At 33.9% G+C, this 14,432-nt stretch overlaps 1 protein-coding gene across 1 annotated transcript in view; it reads left to right on the top strand.

Annotated features, from left to right (window-relative positions):
* LOC106882866 (ADP-ribosylation factor-like protein 1) overlaps positions 1-14,432 on the top strand; it is a 30,998-nt gene that overhangs the window by 1,988 nt on the left and 14,578 nt on the right. Inside the window, exons 2-4 of the mRNA XM_014933670.3 lie at positions 5,517-5,651; positions 7,270-7,351; positions 12,893-13,004. Of these exons, the coding sequence (XP_014789156.1) occupies positions 5,517-5,651; positions 7,270-7,351; positions 12,893-13,004 (329 nt within the window). The remainder of the gene's footprint in view (positions 1-5,516; positions 5,652-7,269; positions 7,352-12,892; positions 13,005-14,432) is intronic.

Raw genomic sequence — 14,432 nt, 5'->3', positions numbered from 1 at the left:
GATTTGCTCGACTAGAATACTTCATGGCGGTACCCTATCATGGCTGCAGTCTAATGGCAGAAACAAGTAAAAGATATATATATATGTGTGTGTGCAGGCATGGCCATGTGCTAAGAAGCTTGCTTCCCAATTACATGGTTCAGGGTTCATTCCCACTGCGTGACACCTTTGAGCGACCAAAGCTTTGTGAGTGTAAATATATATCAGGTCATCCCATAAGTTGTGTCCGGTTTTACCTTTTTTAAAATTGAATGAAATTTAATAGTATTTTAGAATGTCTAATGGTATCAAAAATTATTTTTATGCATTTGTGTACATTTAAACTAATTAAATATTATTTTACAGAATAATAGAATTAAAATTTCTTTGATTAAAACCCTTTCTAACATGGAAATATCCAAAGAGCATTTAAGGCACATAATGCTTTATGAGTACAGAAAAGGAAACTCTGCCGCCGAAGCGACTCGAAACATACACTCAGTTTATGGGAAAGAATGCTTGAATGAAAGAACTTGCAGAAGATGGTTTGCAAAATTCAGAAGTGGAGATTTCAGCCTTGAAGATGAAGATCGAAGAGGGCGTCCAGTTGAGTTTGATGATAAGCTCCTTGAGGCATTACTTGAAGAATTATCAGTTGAAGAATTGGCAATAAAGCTTAGTTCAAACCATACAACTGTTCATCGTCATCTTCAACAACTTGGAAAGGTTCCTAAACTTGGAAAATGGGTGCTTCATGAATTGTCTGAAAGCAACTGCAAATTCCGAGTTGACATCTGCTCTTCTCTCCATTCTTGCGAACTCATTTCACTCTTTTTGGATACACTTGTGACTGGTGATGAAAAATGGATCTTCTGTCGAAAAGTTAAACGTCTTAAACAGTGGCTTGGTAAAAGGGGAAAAAACCACAACTGAGAAGGGAACTTCATGGGGAAAAGGTTCTTCCCTCTATCTGGTGGCATTGTAAAGGAGTAATTCACTTTGAATTGTTACCACTTAATGCAACAATCAATGCTCAAGTCTACTGTCAGCAATTAGAGCGTTTGAATGAAGCTTTGAAGAAAAAAAGACCTGCTTTAGTGACTCAAAAAGGAGTGATGTTTCATCAGGACAATGCACGACCCCACACTGCAAAGATCACATCAAAGAAGATCGAAGAGCTTGGTTGGGATAAAATTCCTCATCCACCTTATTCTCCCGACCTTGCTCCTTCAGACTACCATTTGTTTCGTAGTTTACAGAATCATTTGGGGGACATAACTTTCGCAAGCCAGGAGGAGGTCGAAACTGACATTTCAGAGTTCTTTGCTTTGAAGCCAAAAGAGTTTTACATTGATGGGATTAAAAAGCTTGTAAATAGATGGAAGGAAGTCATAGATAATCAGGGAAAGTTCATTGATGATTAAATTTCAATGAAATATAACATTTGATCACTTGTTTTCTTTATTAAAAATTCGGACAGAACTTATGGGATGACCTGATATATAGATGTGTGTATGTATATATATATATATATATATATATATATATATATCTGTGTGTGTGTCTTTGTATCGGTGTTTGTTCCCCTCCCCACTACTGGTGTTGGTGTGTTTACATACCCGTTATGTAGCGGTTTGTCAAAGGAAACTGATAGAAAAAAAAGAAAAATACTGGGATCAATTTGTTTGACTAAAAATTCTTCAAGGCAATGCCCCAGCATAGCCACAGTTTAATGACTGAAACAAAAGAAAGAAGATATATACACACACCTGTGTGAACAGGTGTGTGTATAGTTAAGGGAGATCCCAAGTAATGGCACTCTCTGGTATGACATTGGCCTACTTTTCATACCAGTCCTCCTGATGAGCTCTCTGATTGGGTTCTCCTACCTTCTGTACAGAACCAAGTGGGAAGATTGGTTGAATTGGCTCTGTAATACCATATTTTATTAATATTGATCTCCACTCTTGACATAAATTCGAGTGCCTGCTTTTTCTGATTTATGGATTTTTAGATAACTACAATATATAATATATTTCTTTTATCTCTTACTTGTTTCAGTCCGTAGACTGTGGCTTTGCTGGGGCACCACCTTGAAGAATTTTAGTCAAGTGACTCAACCCCAGTACTTTTTTTTATTTATAGCCTGCACCCATATATATACGATTATTATTCTTAAAAAATACATGTTTACCATGGAGTTCTGGTAATACATTTAGCTGCAGCATACCTACACATGTTCCAGAGTTAGCTGCAGTATACCTACACATATGTGCCCCAACGATTTTCTTTCCTCATAACTTTCAGAAAAACTTTCGGAATTTTTTCTCACAACCAATATTAATATAATTGGAATCTACATCTGAAGTGTGTTTGTATATTATTTCAGTGAAACAAATATCCATTTTTCTGGAACTCATGAGTAAATAAAGTTGGTGGGGTACATTTGTGTATTTATACCCATAGCTTTAACATAAGTAGTACTAAGATTATATTGTTATTATATATATCTACATATCGGCTTGCTTTGCTTCACTTTCATTTTGTATTTAACTATTTAATTATCGGACTGCATCAACATCGTTTAACGTCCGCTTTCCATGCTGGCATGGGTTAGATGGTTTGACTGAGGACTGGCGAGCCAGATGGCTGCACCAGGCTCCAATCTGATCTGGCAGAGTTTCTACTGCTGGATGCCCTTCCTAATGCCAACCACTCCAAGAATGTAGTGAGTGCTTTTATGTGCCACCAGCACAGGGGCCATTCAGGCAGTTCTGGCGATGCCCATGCTCAAATGGTGCTTTTTATGTGCCACCTGCACTGGAGCCAGTCCAGCGGCACTGTCAACGACCTTGCTTGAATGTTTTCACATGCCACCGGCACAAGCGCCAGTAAGGCACCGATGGTAACGATCACGCTTGAATGGTGCTTTTTATGTGCCACCGGCATGAGAGCCAGTCAGCAGCCCTGGCAACAATCACGCTAGGATGGTGCTTTTAACAATCCACTGGCACGGGTGCTGTCATCAGCCATGTCAGCAAATTTGATTGTTCAGTTTGCATCAAACTGGTCACAATAATGTGAATGAGATGGGCTCAATTTTTTCACTACACATAAACCTAAATAGGATAACAGTATTTACAATGATAATTGTTTTCAATAATGAATACTAACTGCATTAAAAATATATTGTTTTGTGCGTGTGTGTGTGTGTGTGTGGGTGCATGTATAAAATTTATTGGCAGTATTTAGGTAGTAATTATTCATTGCTTTATAAATGCATGTTCTTTTGACATAATTGCATTTCATCACATTGCTATACATTACATTTTCCATTTTTTATGTTAGAGCTTATTCATGTTGCATATTTTTCTAGCATTCTTCCTACATGCATGACATGTATATACTTACACCTGTGCTACAGGAATATACGACACAATGATATCAAGCCACTGTAAAACATGTTATTTTGAAGATGGATTGTTAGCTTGAGTATATATACATAGAAAATATATAAAAATGAAGTTATATTTTGAATGCATTTAACCCTTTAGCATTCAGATTACTCTGTCGAATGTAATGCTTATTTATTCACATTGCTTTTAATCATTCATGCATCATCTGATAGCTTTAAGATTTTGATGAAATGATGGTATATATTCAAAATGTCATTGTAGGATAGATGTGAGAAACCATATCTGGCTAGTTTGAACATAAAAGGGTAAAATATTTGGGCCAGATATGGCTGATTTAAATACTAAAGGGTTAATATGTACGTATGTTTCAGTTAATTGCGCAATAGTAAAAAATATTTCATCTCTTATGCAAAATCTTTCTTGTCTTAACTGAGGAAGATTGTACATAGATGAAATTCCCTTTACATAATTATCTGAAATGTATGTATTAAATACACACACACACATATATATATATATATATATATATATATATATATATAACAGGCTTCTTTCATTTTCTGTTTACCAAATCCTCTCAAGGCTTTGGTTGGTTCAAGACTATAGTAGAAGACACTTCCCCAAATTACCATGCAGTGGGATTGAACCCAGAATTATGCAGTTGGGAAGCAAACCTCTTGCCACACCTGCACCTAGTTGATATTATTGGAATTATGTCTTTTATTTACTGTTAGATTTTAAACAATCCAAGAGGGAGTTTTTGTTTTTTAACTTTAAGGATAATGTAGTTAAAGATTTATCAGCTTGCTGTATATGTGTCCTTATAGTGTGGAACACTTTCAAGGTATTTTCCCTCAGCTGATATTCATTAGATTGTATATCTTTTTGTTAGTTGTACATTTTGTCTGTCAGTCTGTGTACGTCCATTTAATCAAAGCAAAGAAAACAATCATCTACATTTATGCCAATTTTGCCTGAAGTGGGCTTCAGACTAAAACAGTAAAACATGATATAATCCTGCTAGCTGAGTAAGCTGTAAGATGCACTGGGAAAATAGCATTGCAGCTGTCATTTATGTTTTATATAAGAAGATAGCACTTCAGCTGTTATTTATATACTAAGCACCCTTGAATAAGCTTTGCAATTTCTTTCCTGAAAATTATAAATGTCATTGATGCTTTTACACTAAAAATTAAAGGGGGAGGGGACAGGGTTGTTGGTGCAATTGGTAGGGAGCCAAATTAATTATAAACTATCTAATTATATTTGAGTCAGTAAGATCTTAACATTATAGAAATATGCTAAGGTTGATTAAAGTGACCAATCTTCTGTGTTCATAGCTTAGCATTGGGTACTATGTGTGAAGTTTATACCTAATCCTTTACTGCATGTTGATCAGTACCAGGGTCTTTTTTTTTTTACTTTCTAACGTCTTAGCTTTGTTTTCTTTGAGGCCTTTCAGTTTTAGGTTTTATTTTCATACCTGAACTGTTTTTTTCCATTTCAGTATAAATTCAGCTATGAGAACTAGACTATTGGCATATGGAAGTTCCTACAGACACCTTGTCTTAAGCTTTTCTATAATGGTCTGTCAGATTATGATGAATAGTTCTATAAGCCATCTCAGAGACATTTAAGACCAGCTGTCCATAGGAACTTCTAGACAGAAATCACAAATATATATAAGATTTCAGTAGTAGTATGCTCTTGTTTATCATGTCAACTTTTACAGGAAAATTTTCTAAATTTCTAAAAATCAAGTTAATATCAATTTCTATCATCATTTATAGTAATAGGTAACTATTATTATGTTCAAGGGAACCTAATAGTAAAATTATAAATTATAGTGAAAGACATAACATTGTAACTGAATATTTCTCTATTGAACACATTCACTAACATCTACTGCAATTTAATCAGTAGTATCTTGTTAAAACATCACAAATGTCTATATGTATCACTTACATGCCAGTGATAAGATATTTATAATTCATGACTGAAGTCTGTTATAACACAAAGCTGTAATACTATCACGAAAATATATACATATACACACACATGTATGTACATACACACGTTAATATATATTTTTAAATGACTTATTTTCTTATTCTGTTGTAGGTGCAATTCTCAGTTATTTCTCTGATTTATTCCGTGCTAAAGAACGGAGAATTCTTATTTTGGGCCTGGATGGAGCTGGTAAAACTACCATCTTGTATAAATTACAGGTTGGAGAAGTAGTAACCACTATTCCTAGTAAGTACAATTAATTTTACTTATATTCCATTTGCTGCTAACCCTATTTTTGTATTTGTTCTGTACTGGTTCTTTAACCATTGGAAAGAGAATGAAATTGTAAAAATACTTGAAGTCAGTAGTTTTACAATCAAATTCAATAATTGAAATCTTCAAACAAATTTTTTTATATGTCCTACTGATTTGAAAAGATAAATGTAAAATACTTGCTCAATTATTGTTTTCATAGGCACTGACATGGCTGTGTGGTAAGAAGTTTCCTTCTCAACTACATTTCCAGGTTCAGTCACACTGTGTGGTGCCTTGAGGAAGTGTTTTCTATTTGTAGCCCCAGGTCATCCAAAGTGTTAGTGGATTCGGTCAACAAGAGTTGAGAGAAGCCCGTTGTATGTATATGTATGTGTCATGTACTCTCCTTGCTAAAACATGTCATAGTTGTAAGAGTATCACCTTGTGCAAATGATGTTCTTCATTCCCCATCTTTCTTGAAAACATGTCTAGCTATGGGGAAATATTACCTTCCTTGGAAATAGGTGAGGGTTGACAAAAGCAAAATCTCTCCCAACAAAATTCCATATGAGAATTCCATATGACTTTTGAGCATAGAAAAACGGCCATTAAAACAATGACAAATTCATGTTGGGCCAAGTGTTGATAAAAACAAAAGAAATAGAGTACTGATTTATCTTTCATAACATTTCAGAGAAGCTACAATTCTGCTTACAATGTTTTAAACACCTTAATGAAAAACTCATAACAGAATTATTGTTTTGTTGCTAAAGGAAAGCAGAGTTGTCATGAAATAACAATTTGATGCTTAGTGTCGTAGAGTTATCTAGAAAATAAGAAAATAATGCTTTATAAAGGCTCTTGAACAGTAAATGATGATGATTATGAAATAGATTTTGAAATGAAACCTGTTCAAAACTTGTGGAGTTGCAGAAATTTGAATATTTGTAATCTTGCATAATTAGTGGAAGATGGGCTACTTTACGATTTGTTTCAGAATTTGTATTTGTTTGGTAGATGTACTTGCAAATTTGTGAGCAGTATTCTAGTGTAGGAATATTGTTCGTTTTATAGGTCAGCAGCAAAAATATCTGGTCCTGAAGATGAATTCCAGTGTTTGTGACATTGTCTTTGCTGTGTTGTATATATGTTGGTCACCACGGATAGATATTGTAAAGTTCCTAAATTGTGAGAATATATTTTTATGGTTAGGTTCAATCAGTTTTATTTTTGCTATTTATGCAGTAATTTTGTACAACTAATTTTGAAATCTTTCAGAAAGCTATAAATGTTCATACTGTGTTAGGCAAGTAATAAAAAGAAAGGGAAGGAATTTGAAACCAGTTATACCAGTTTTGGTTCATATTTACTCAAAACTTTGAGACTAAGTACAAGGCATTTGTCTAATGGTATCTGTTCAGTTAACTGTGTTGTTCCATTACAAGTTTGTATTTTTGTACTAGTGTAAAAATGTTGGCTTTATAATTGGTGTTTATATAACACCCTATATTATTAAATTATAAAACATTTTTTATATATTCTTGACTATATGAACATTTTCATCAAAACTTGACATGGGAAATTAAAACAACTTTTATTTTTATCACAGCTATTGGTTTTAATGTGGAGACTGTTCAGTATAAAAATCTGAAGTTCCAAGTGTGGGATCTTGGTGGCCAAACAAGTATTAGGTAAGTAATGTATGTCAGTTTTTAATATCTTTTTCCCTTTAAATGGTAAAGTATAGAAAGTATATATACAAAAAAATTTTCTATGACATATAAGATGCATGGCTCAGTGGTTAGAGCATTGAGTTTACAATTGTGTCACTATGAGTTTGATTCCCAGATCAGGCTGTGTGTTGTGTTCTTGAGCAAAACACCTTTTCACGTTGTTCTGGTTCACTCCGCTGTAAAAATGGATTGCAATGTCATTGGTCCGAAGGTGTATTGGCCTTTGTCATTCTCTTGGACAACATCGGCAGCATGGAGAAAGGAGACTTGTATGCATGGGCGACTGCTGCTCTCCTACAAAACAACTTTGTTTTTTCATTTAAGTATGACGGCTTAACCAAGGCGATACTTGTTAGCCTAAGGCTATAGGGAAACTGTCATTAAGGACAATTGTTTCTTTAATGTATTGGTCATATGAGGTGAGCAGTACAAAATTTTAAAATCATGGATTGGATTTAACCTCCAAGGCTTTGTGAACTGGGAAATTTATTGCAGACGTGTGCCGAATATTTCTTGAAAAATCCTCTTTAATTGGGTGGAGAAGGAATGTATGTAGAAATAGATGAATCAGCTTTTGTCTGATGAAAGTTTCATGTTGGTCACCAAGTGAAAACTCAATGGGTATTCAGTGGTATTGAATTAGGGCAAGGAGGAAAGTGCTTTTTGGTTGCAGTTCCAGACAGATCAGCTGAAACATTATTACCAAATAATTCAATATATATGCCCTGGAACAACAATAATATCCGATTTATGGAAGGCTTATAACACCATTGCAAGCCTTGGTTACAATCACCTCACTGTCAATCACTCAGTTAATTACATCGATCCTATTTCACATGCTTCAACCAATTATGTAGAGGCAATGTGGAACAGTGCTAAAAGATGGAATAATAAAAAAATTGGAACAGTAAGGACATGTCTTAATAGTTACTTACTTGAATTCATATGGTGATATCAATTTAATGATGGTCGGTTCCAGAATCTTTTGATTGGTGTGAAAGATGTTTATAATCCATAATTTTTTTAAAATAAAATGTTTTGTTAGTATTTTTGTTTTAATTTTCATTTCTTATTAAATATATTTTAGCTGTCATGCTTAAACGAAAAATATTTCAGCTGTCACGCAAAACTTCCTGTGTACATGTGTGTATATTTAATCAGCTGTCACGCAAAATCTTCTGTGTACATGTATGCATGCTGAAACAAAAAAGCAAGCTGTCCTGCTTAAACGAAACAAAAAAGCAAGCTGTCACAGTTAAATGAAAAAGTGCCTGAAAATTATTTATACAAAATAATTTAATCATTCCAAACATTTTTTTTTTCTAAACAAAACAATGTGCATGGCCAGCAGAATAACTTATTAAGCATAGCACTACCAGCTAACCATTTTTTCTTTTCATACAAATTAACCTGAAATTGTCTCGTGAATTTCTTATGGTTTCGCAAATCAGGTAATTTCGGTGTTCATGGATCACGAATTATAATTGCTTCCCTTTAATGTCTTTTTTTTTTAAAAACTATTTTTCAAAATTTTTTCTAGGACACATATTTAAGTCATTTGGACAAATATTTCGAAAATTCTAGAGATCTTATGAAAGTAATAGTGCACATGTGAGTGTGTGTGTGAATTGTAAATCAGTTTCAACAAAATGAAATGATAATTTTAGTAAATTAATGAAGGATTAATTAACTATTTCTGAAATCAGAAATATATAGATTATATTTCTGATTTCAGAATTTTTGAAAATTTGTTCATACAAAAGGATGGTTAATGATAATAACTTTCAAAACTTACGACAGAGCGAAATAGATATTCCAAACATTTGGGCTCACTAATTAAGAATTATGGAATTGTTGATATATTTTGGTCAGAGTTTTTACGGGTCAAAAAGTCAAACCCTATTAGTGACATCAGTTACAAAGAATTGTTGACAAAGACAAACTGATAGAAAGGGAAGGGAGAGTAAAGCTAACATTTGCTTTCATCAAAGCATGACTTCCACAGTTATTTTGTCATGGTAAGAATCTTATAGGCATTGACTTTACATATAGGCAGAAGAGAAATGATAGTCATTGAAAGATAGGAGGGTGGGGGACAAAAGATTTCATGTTTGATTTTCTTTAAGCATGCCTTGAGGAAGCAAAATGGGAATACAGCAAAGTATGTTTGGACAGGTTTCCTTTGAAACAAAGTAACTATTTTAGCTCAGTTTCCATTGATTTGGACAACTTTTCAATGTCTTTATAAATAAATTACATTCCTAAATTAATTTTTGAGTCATATAAAAAATCAACAGGCATGAAGTGCATGACTACCATGTCTTGACTGCACGCCACTGACATATATATATGTTTCATTGTTTAATGTTCACCTTCCATGTTGGGTGGTTTGTCAAGCAGAAAACTGCACCAGACTTGTCTGTTTTGGCATGGTTTTTACAGCTGGATGCCCTTCCAAATACCAACCATTTTACAGTTTGGACTGGATGCATTTTGCATGGCACTGGCACTGACAGGGTTACCAAGTAACTTGCAAGACAAGGAATCTTTGAGAGGGGAGGAGGCATTGGAAGAGGTGATCTTGAGTCAGGTAATGAAAGGTTAGAGTGTGACATACTCCTTTACTCTACATAGTCTAAGGACTGTAGCCAAACTGGAATAGATACATTGTATCCCTGCATGCTGTAAGAAGAGATTAAGAGTTTGTATGAGAAGGGCATCTGTCTGTAAAACACTCTATGTTTGTTCAACACATACCAGCATGGAAAGGGAAACATTAAAAACAGTGAGGTTTAGCTACAAAATCTTGATTTCTTCATTATTGTTTCCTTGTGACTTCTATAATATTACTTATACAGTTTTTTTTTTTTTTTTTTTTTGTAATTTTCTTTATCACTTCTCTATTGCCCCAAGCTAAAATTCTATTATTAAAATGTGCTGAGTCAGTTTTAATGTTTACATTAAATTGTGCAGAGAGGATCTTTCGGCACATGTCAATATTTTAGGAACTTTACTAAATTAATGAGTTCTTTCAATTTCATTTTATAAGAAGAAAAACAAACAAACAAAAAAATGATGTCTCAACACGACAAGGAAGTTACATGTAGGTACTGTGATAGTGAATTCAGTGAGATAACCAGAAAATAATAAAATATTTTTTGAATATCTTGTGCCAGTGTCACACTCAGGCTAGTGTCACATTAAAAGCACTCAACACATACTGTGAAGTGGTTGGCATTATGAACAGCATCCAGCTGTAGAAACCAAGCCAGATCAGACTGGAATCTGCTGCAGCTGTCTTGCTTGCCAACTCTGGTCAAATCATCTAACCCATGCCAGCATGGAAAATGGACATGAAAGGATGTTGATGATGATGATTTTGCAAAGAAAGATAGAACTGAGAAGAAAGATAAGTATAAATGGTTGGGTAGGCTCTATTAATCCTTTAGTATTCACTTGTCTCTCATTAATCTGCTTCTTTGAATCTTTCTAAATAATTTTAAGGTTAAGGCATGACTCAACTTCTGAAGGGCAGTATTTTACAATCTTTACATCTGTCATGTTTTATGCCTATAATTTATATTTGTTGAGCTAGAACAGTTATGAGTACCTTGTGGCACACCTAGCAAGAAATTACTTTTAATCTCTGTACTAGTGCAGCCTGTCTGATGATGATCAATATCTCATATGGTCCACTTCTTTGAAAAGATTGACTATGCTTTATCCAGAGAATGTCTTTAACAGAATTTTATGCATTGTAATCTTGTGGACTAAAGAGGTTAGCTACATACGAATGCCTTACTGTTATTCTTCTTGTGGCTCTTACACAAGTTTTCAGAACTCTTTTGGGAGATGAGGACTGTTATATGCTGATGACCTGAATCTTACCGTAGAAGGTGTTACATAATTGCTGAATATATATATATATATATATATATATATATAAATAAATAAATTGACAACTACCAGTTCCTCCCCACCAAAATTAGTGCAGTTTTCCCCTCTCTCCTTTCTTAATGAAAAGACAAAATAACTTGCATCCATATAATTTTTTATTTTGTATGGTGTTGAACAAGTTCAAAAAGTTTCCAACCATCTTAATTTGATTAAATACAGCAGTTTATTCACACCATTTTCAATCTTTTAGCTGTCCCACTACAGAGCATGTTCACCCTATTATGAAGAAACACTGGCCTAAAAGATTATCTAATTGATTGTCAAATATTCAATCATGTACATGCTGTAACTCCTTAGCTGTCACTTGCCATTGAGTATGACTTAGTAGCAGAAGGAAAAGTTATATTATTTTTGACATGGTGAAGGGAACTGCAACAACGAAGTTTTGTTATTTTGTGGGATTGCAAACCAAACGTATTTACACATTTTGCAGAATATTGTTGATAATCTGGTCCTGGTGAATTAGATCTTTCTTTTTCTCTCTGTTTTTTCTTATTTAGTGTGATCCTGTGACAGTAACAATTTATAAATACCACATATACAAATGCTCATAGTGCATGTAACTTATTAGAAAAAATACATTTTCACTTTGTCATAGTTTACATTCAAAAAGTATAAAAATTGTATTTAAAATTATTCTCCGTGTTGACTTTATATTATGGAAGTTCACTCACACACCCTCATCCTCTCTGTCTGTCTGTCTCTCTTTCTCGTTCACACACTAGGTATTGATGGTTGTTTTAGAAAAAAATAGTGATCTGTTGTTGTTGTTGACACTCCGTCACTTACGATGTTGAGGGTTCCAGTTGATCCGATGAAAGGAACAGCCTGCTCGTGAAATTAACGTGCAAGTGGCTGAGCACTCCACAGACACATGTACCCTTAATGTAGTTCTTGGGGATATTCAGCGTGACACAGTGTGACAAGGCTGACCCTTTGAATTACAGGCACAACAGAAACCGGAAGTAAGAATGAGAGAAAGTTGTGGTGAAAGAGTACAGCAGGGTTCACCACCATCCCCTGCCGGAGCCTCGTGGAACTTTAGGTGTTTTTGCTCAATAAACACACACAACGCTCGGTCTGGGAATCGAAACCGGGATCTTACGACCGCGAGTCCACTGCTCTAACCACTGGGCCATTGTGCCTCCACAGTGATCTGTAAGAATATATAACTCTGATATTGATAAAGAAACAATGAAACCAGGAATAAACCTTATCTTTTGAGTCAATGAAACAAATAAATGTTTAAACATTTACTTATTTCACTTATTAAACATCAGTATTGTAGATTTCTGTTTTTGTTCCATGATTTTAATTCATAAAGGTGGCCTCATAAAAATGACATTTGTTATAAATGCAAATATACATGTAAAAATAATTGCAAATTAGCAAATCTTTTCAAATTTCTAATTGAAATATCCATAAATAAATGCAAAAAAATAATAACAGTAATTGTTTTGACAAATGTTTTTAGAAGCTATGAAGAATTTATAAAGTATTTAAAAAAAAATTTTCTAACATTTTAATTTTTATTTTTTGCAGACCATACTGGAGATGTTATTATTCCAACACTGATGCAGTCATTTTTGTTGTTGACAGTATGGACAGAGAACGAATAGAAATATCAAAACGAGAGTTAATGTCTATGCTTGAGGTAAAAATTTGAGCTGTTTCCTATTGTATTATCAAGGTATTTTGTAATTATTATTTTGCCATTCACAGAGCTGAGACCTGGTGAAGAAGCATTTGTTCACAGTTTGGTATCTTTTTTTTAGTTATAATTTTTGGTTTTTCATGTGAAGTAAGTTTGTAATAGTTTGCACTTGTTTTTTTTTTAATTAAATGCTTGAAAGTGGTGTCACCACTATTAATGACCAAATTCTTAAACACATTTTTATGAGAACAACTGTTATTAAGTAATTCAAATCAGTCCAGTTGAAATCAACATAGGATGCACAATTCCAGACCTTAGATTGTAAACAATGCAAAACACTAGCATGTCAAATATGCTATGCTTCAGTATTGTGTGGGTTCATAGTATTCATTGCATATATACTTGTTGATGTATCCAATGTTCTAACAGAACAGTTTTTCTTAACTTTTTTTGCTTATGGACCCCGTTGGTTCTCATTTTACTTTACTGGACCCCCTTTGTCATTTGATGTTTAAAAAATCCTAAGGAATTGCATAAAACAATATGAACAATTTATTGCACATAAATTCGAACAACAAAATCTTATATTGACTCTGGTTGAAAACCACTCTTATAGAAAATGCAAATTCAGCAGAGTTATTCCTTTTATGCGTAGTTTTTTTCACAGCACATTTATAGTGTGTAACGGTTATATATAATTGTTAATGTTGTGCTTCATTTGCGATATTGATAGATTAAAGTTCAATTCTCAGTTGTTACCAAGTGTGTAATGGATTTGATTTAAAGGCGTTCATGGAATAAATGACAAAAGAAAGATAATAGTTGAAATGCCCTTTATTTTACTGTTACAATATGTTGTATGCAGATTAGTTGAATTTCAGTTGTCCATTTTTTATAAGTAGTTTTGTTCATCTGCATGGCTACTAGGGGATGGAAGGAAAAAGAAGGAAGATTAAGAGAATTTAACTCTCTTGATTGACAAGAAGAGAGGGTAAAAGTTGTATAGCCCCTCCGGCAATAAGCTGGAGGTGTTCTCAGTGCCAGGTGAAAGACAGAGATGCTCTTTGGGTAAGATGTCAAGTGAAAGAGGAAAGACTGAATTTGAATTTCAGTCCTGTTATATTTTCCTGCCTAAATTAGGTCAGGCTAAACTAAGGATTTTTTATCTGTAATCTGGTCACCTTGGTATTTTCAGGAAACACTAGGACCTATCTAAATATGACAATTAACTTTCATAAATTTCTTAGTACAAATACTTAGAACAATAGAAAGGGACTTGAAGAAAAATCTAGACTCGGTTTCAAATCTAGGAAGCAATTCGCTCACTTATTGCACATATAACAGAGCATGCTTGCTTCATTTCTTTCCAGTTTTCTCATGTTCTCTGCATTCATGGTTCATGTCTCACTACCATGCAGTATTGCAATT

The sequence above is a fragment of the Octopus bimaculoides genome, chromosome 6, assembly GCF_046866305.1.
Source record: "Octopus bimaculoides isolate indiv1 chromosome 6, ASM4686630v1, whole genome shotgun sequence".
NCBI lineage: Eukaryota > Metazoa > Mollusca > Cephalopoda > Octopoda > Octopodidae > Octopus > Octopus bimaculoides.
This window is presented reverse-complemented; position numbering and strand designations above follow the sequence as displayed.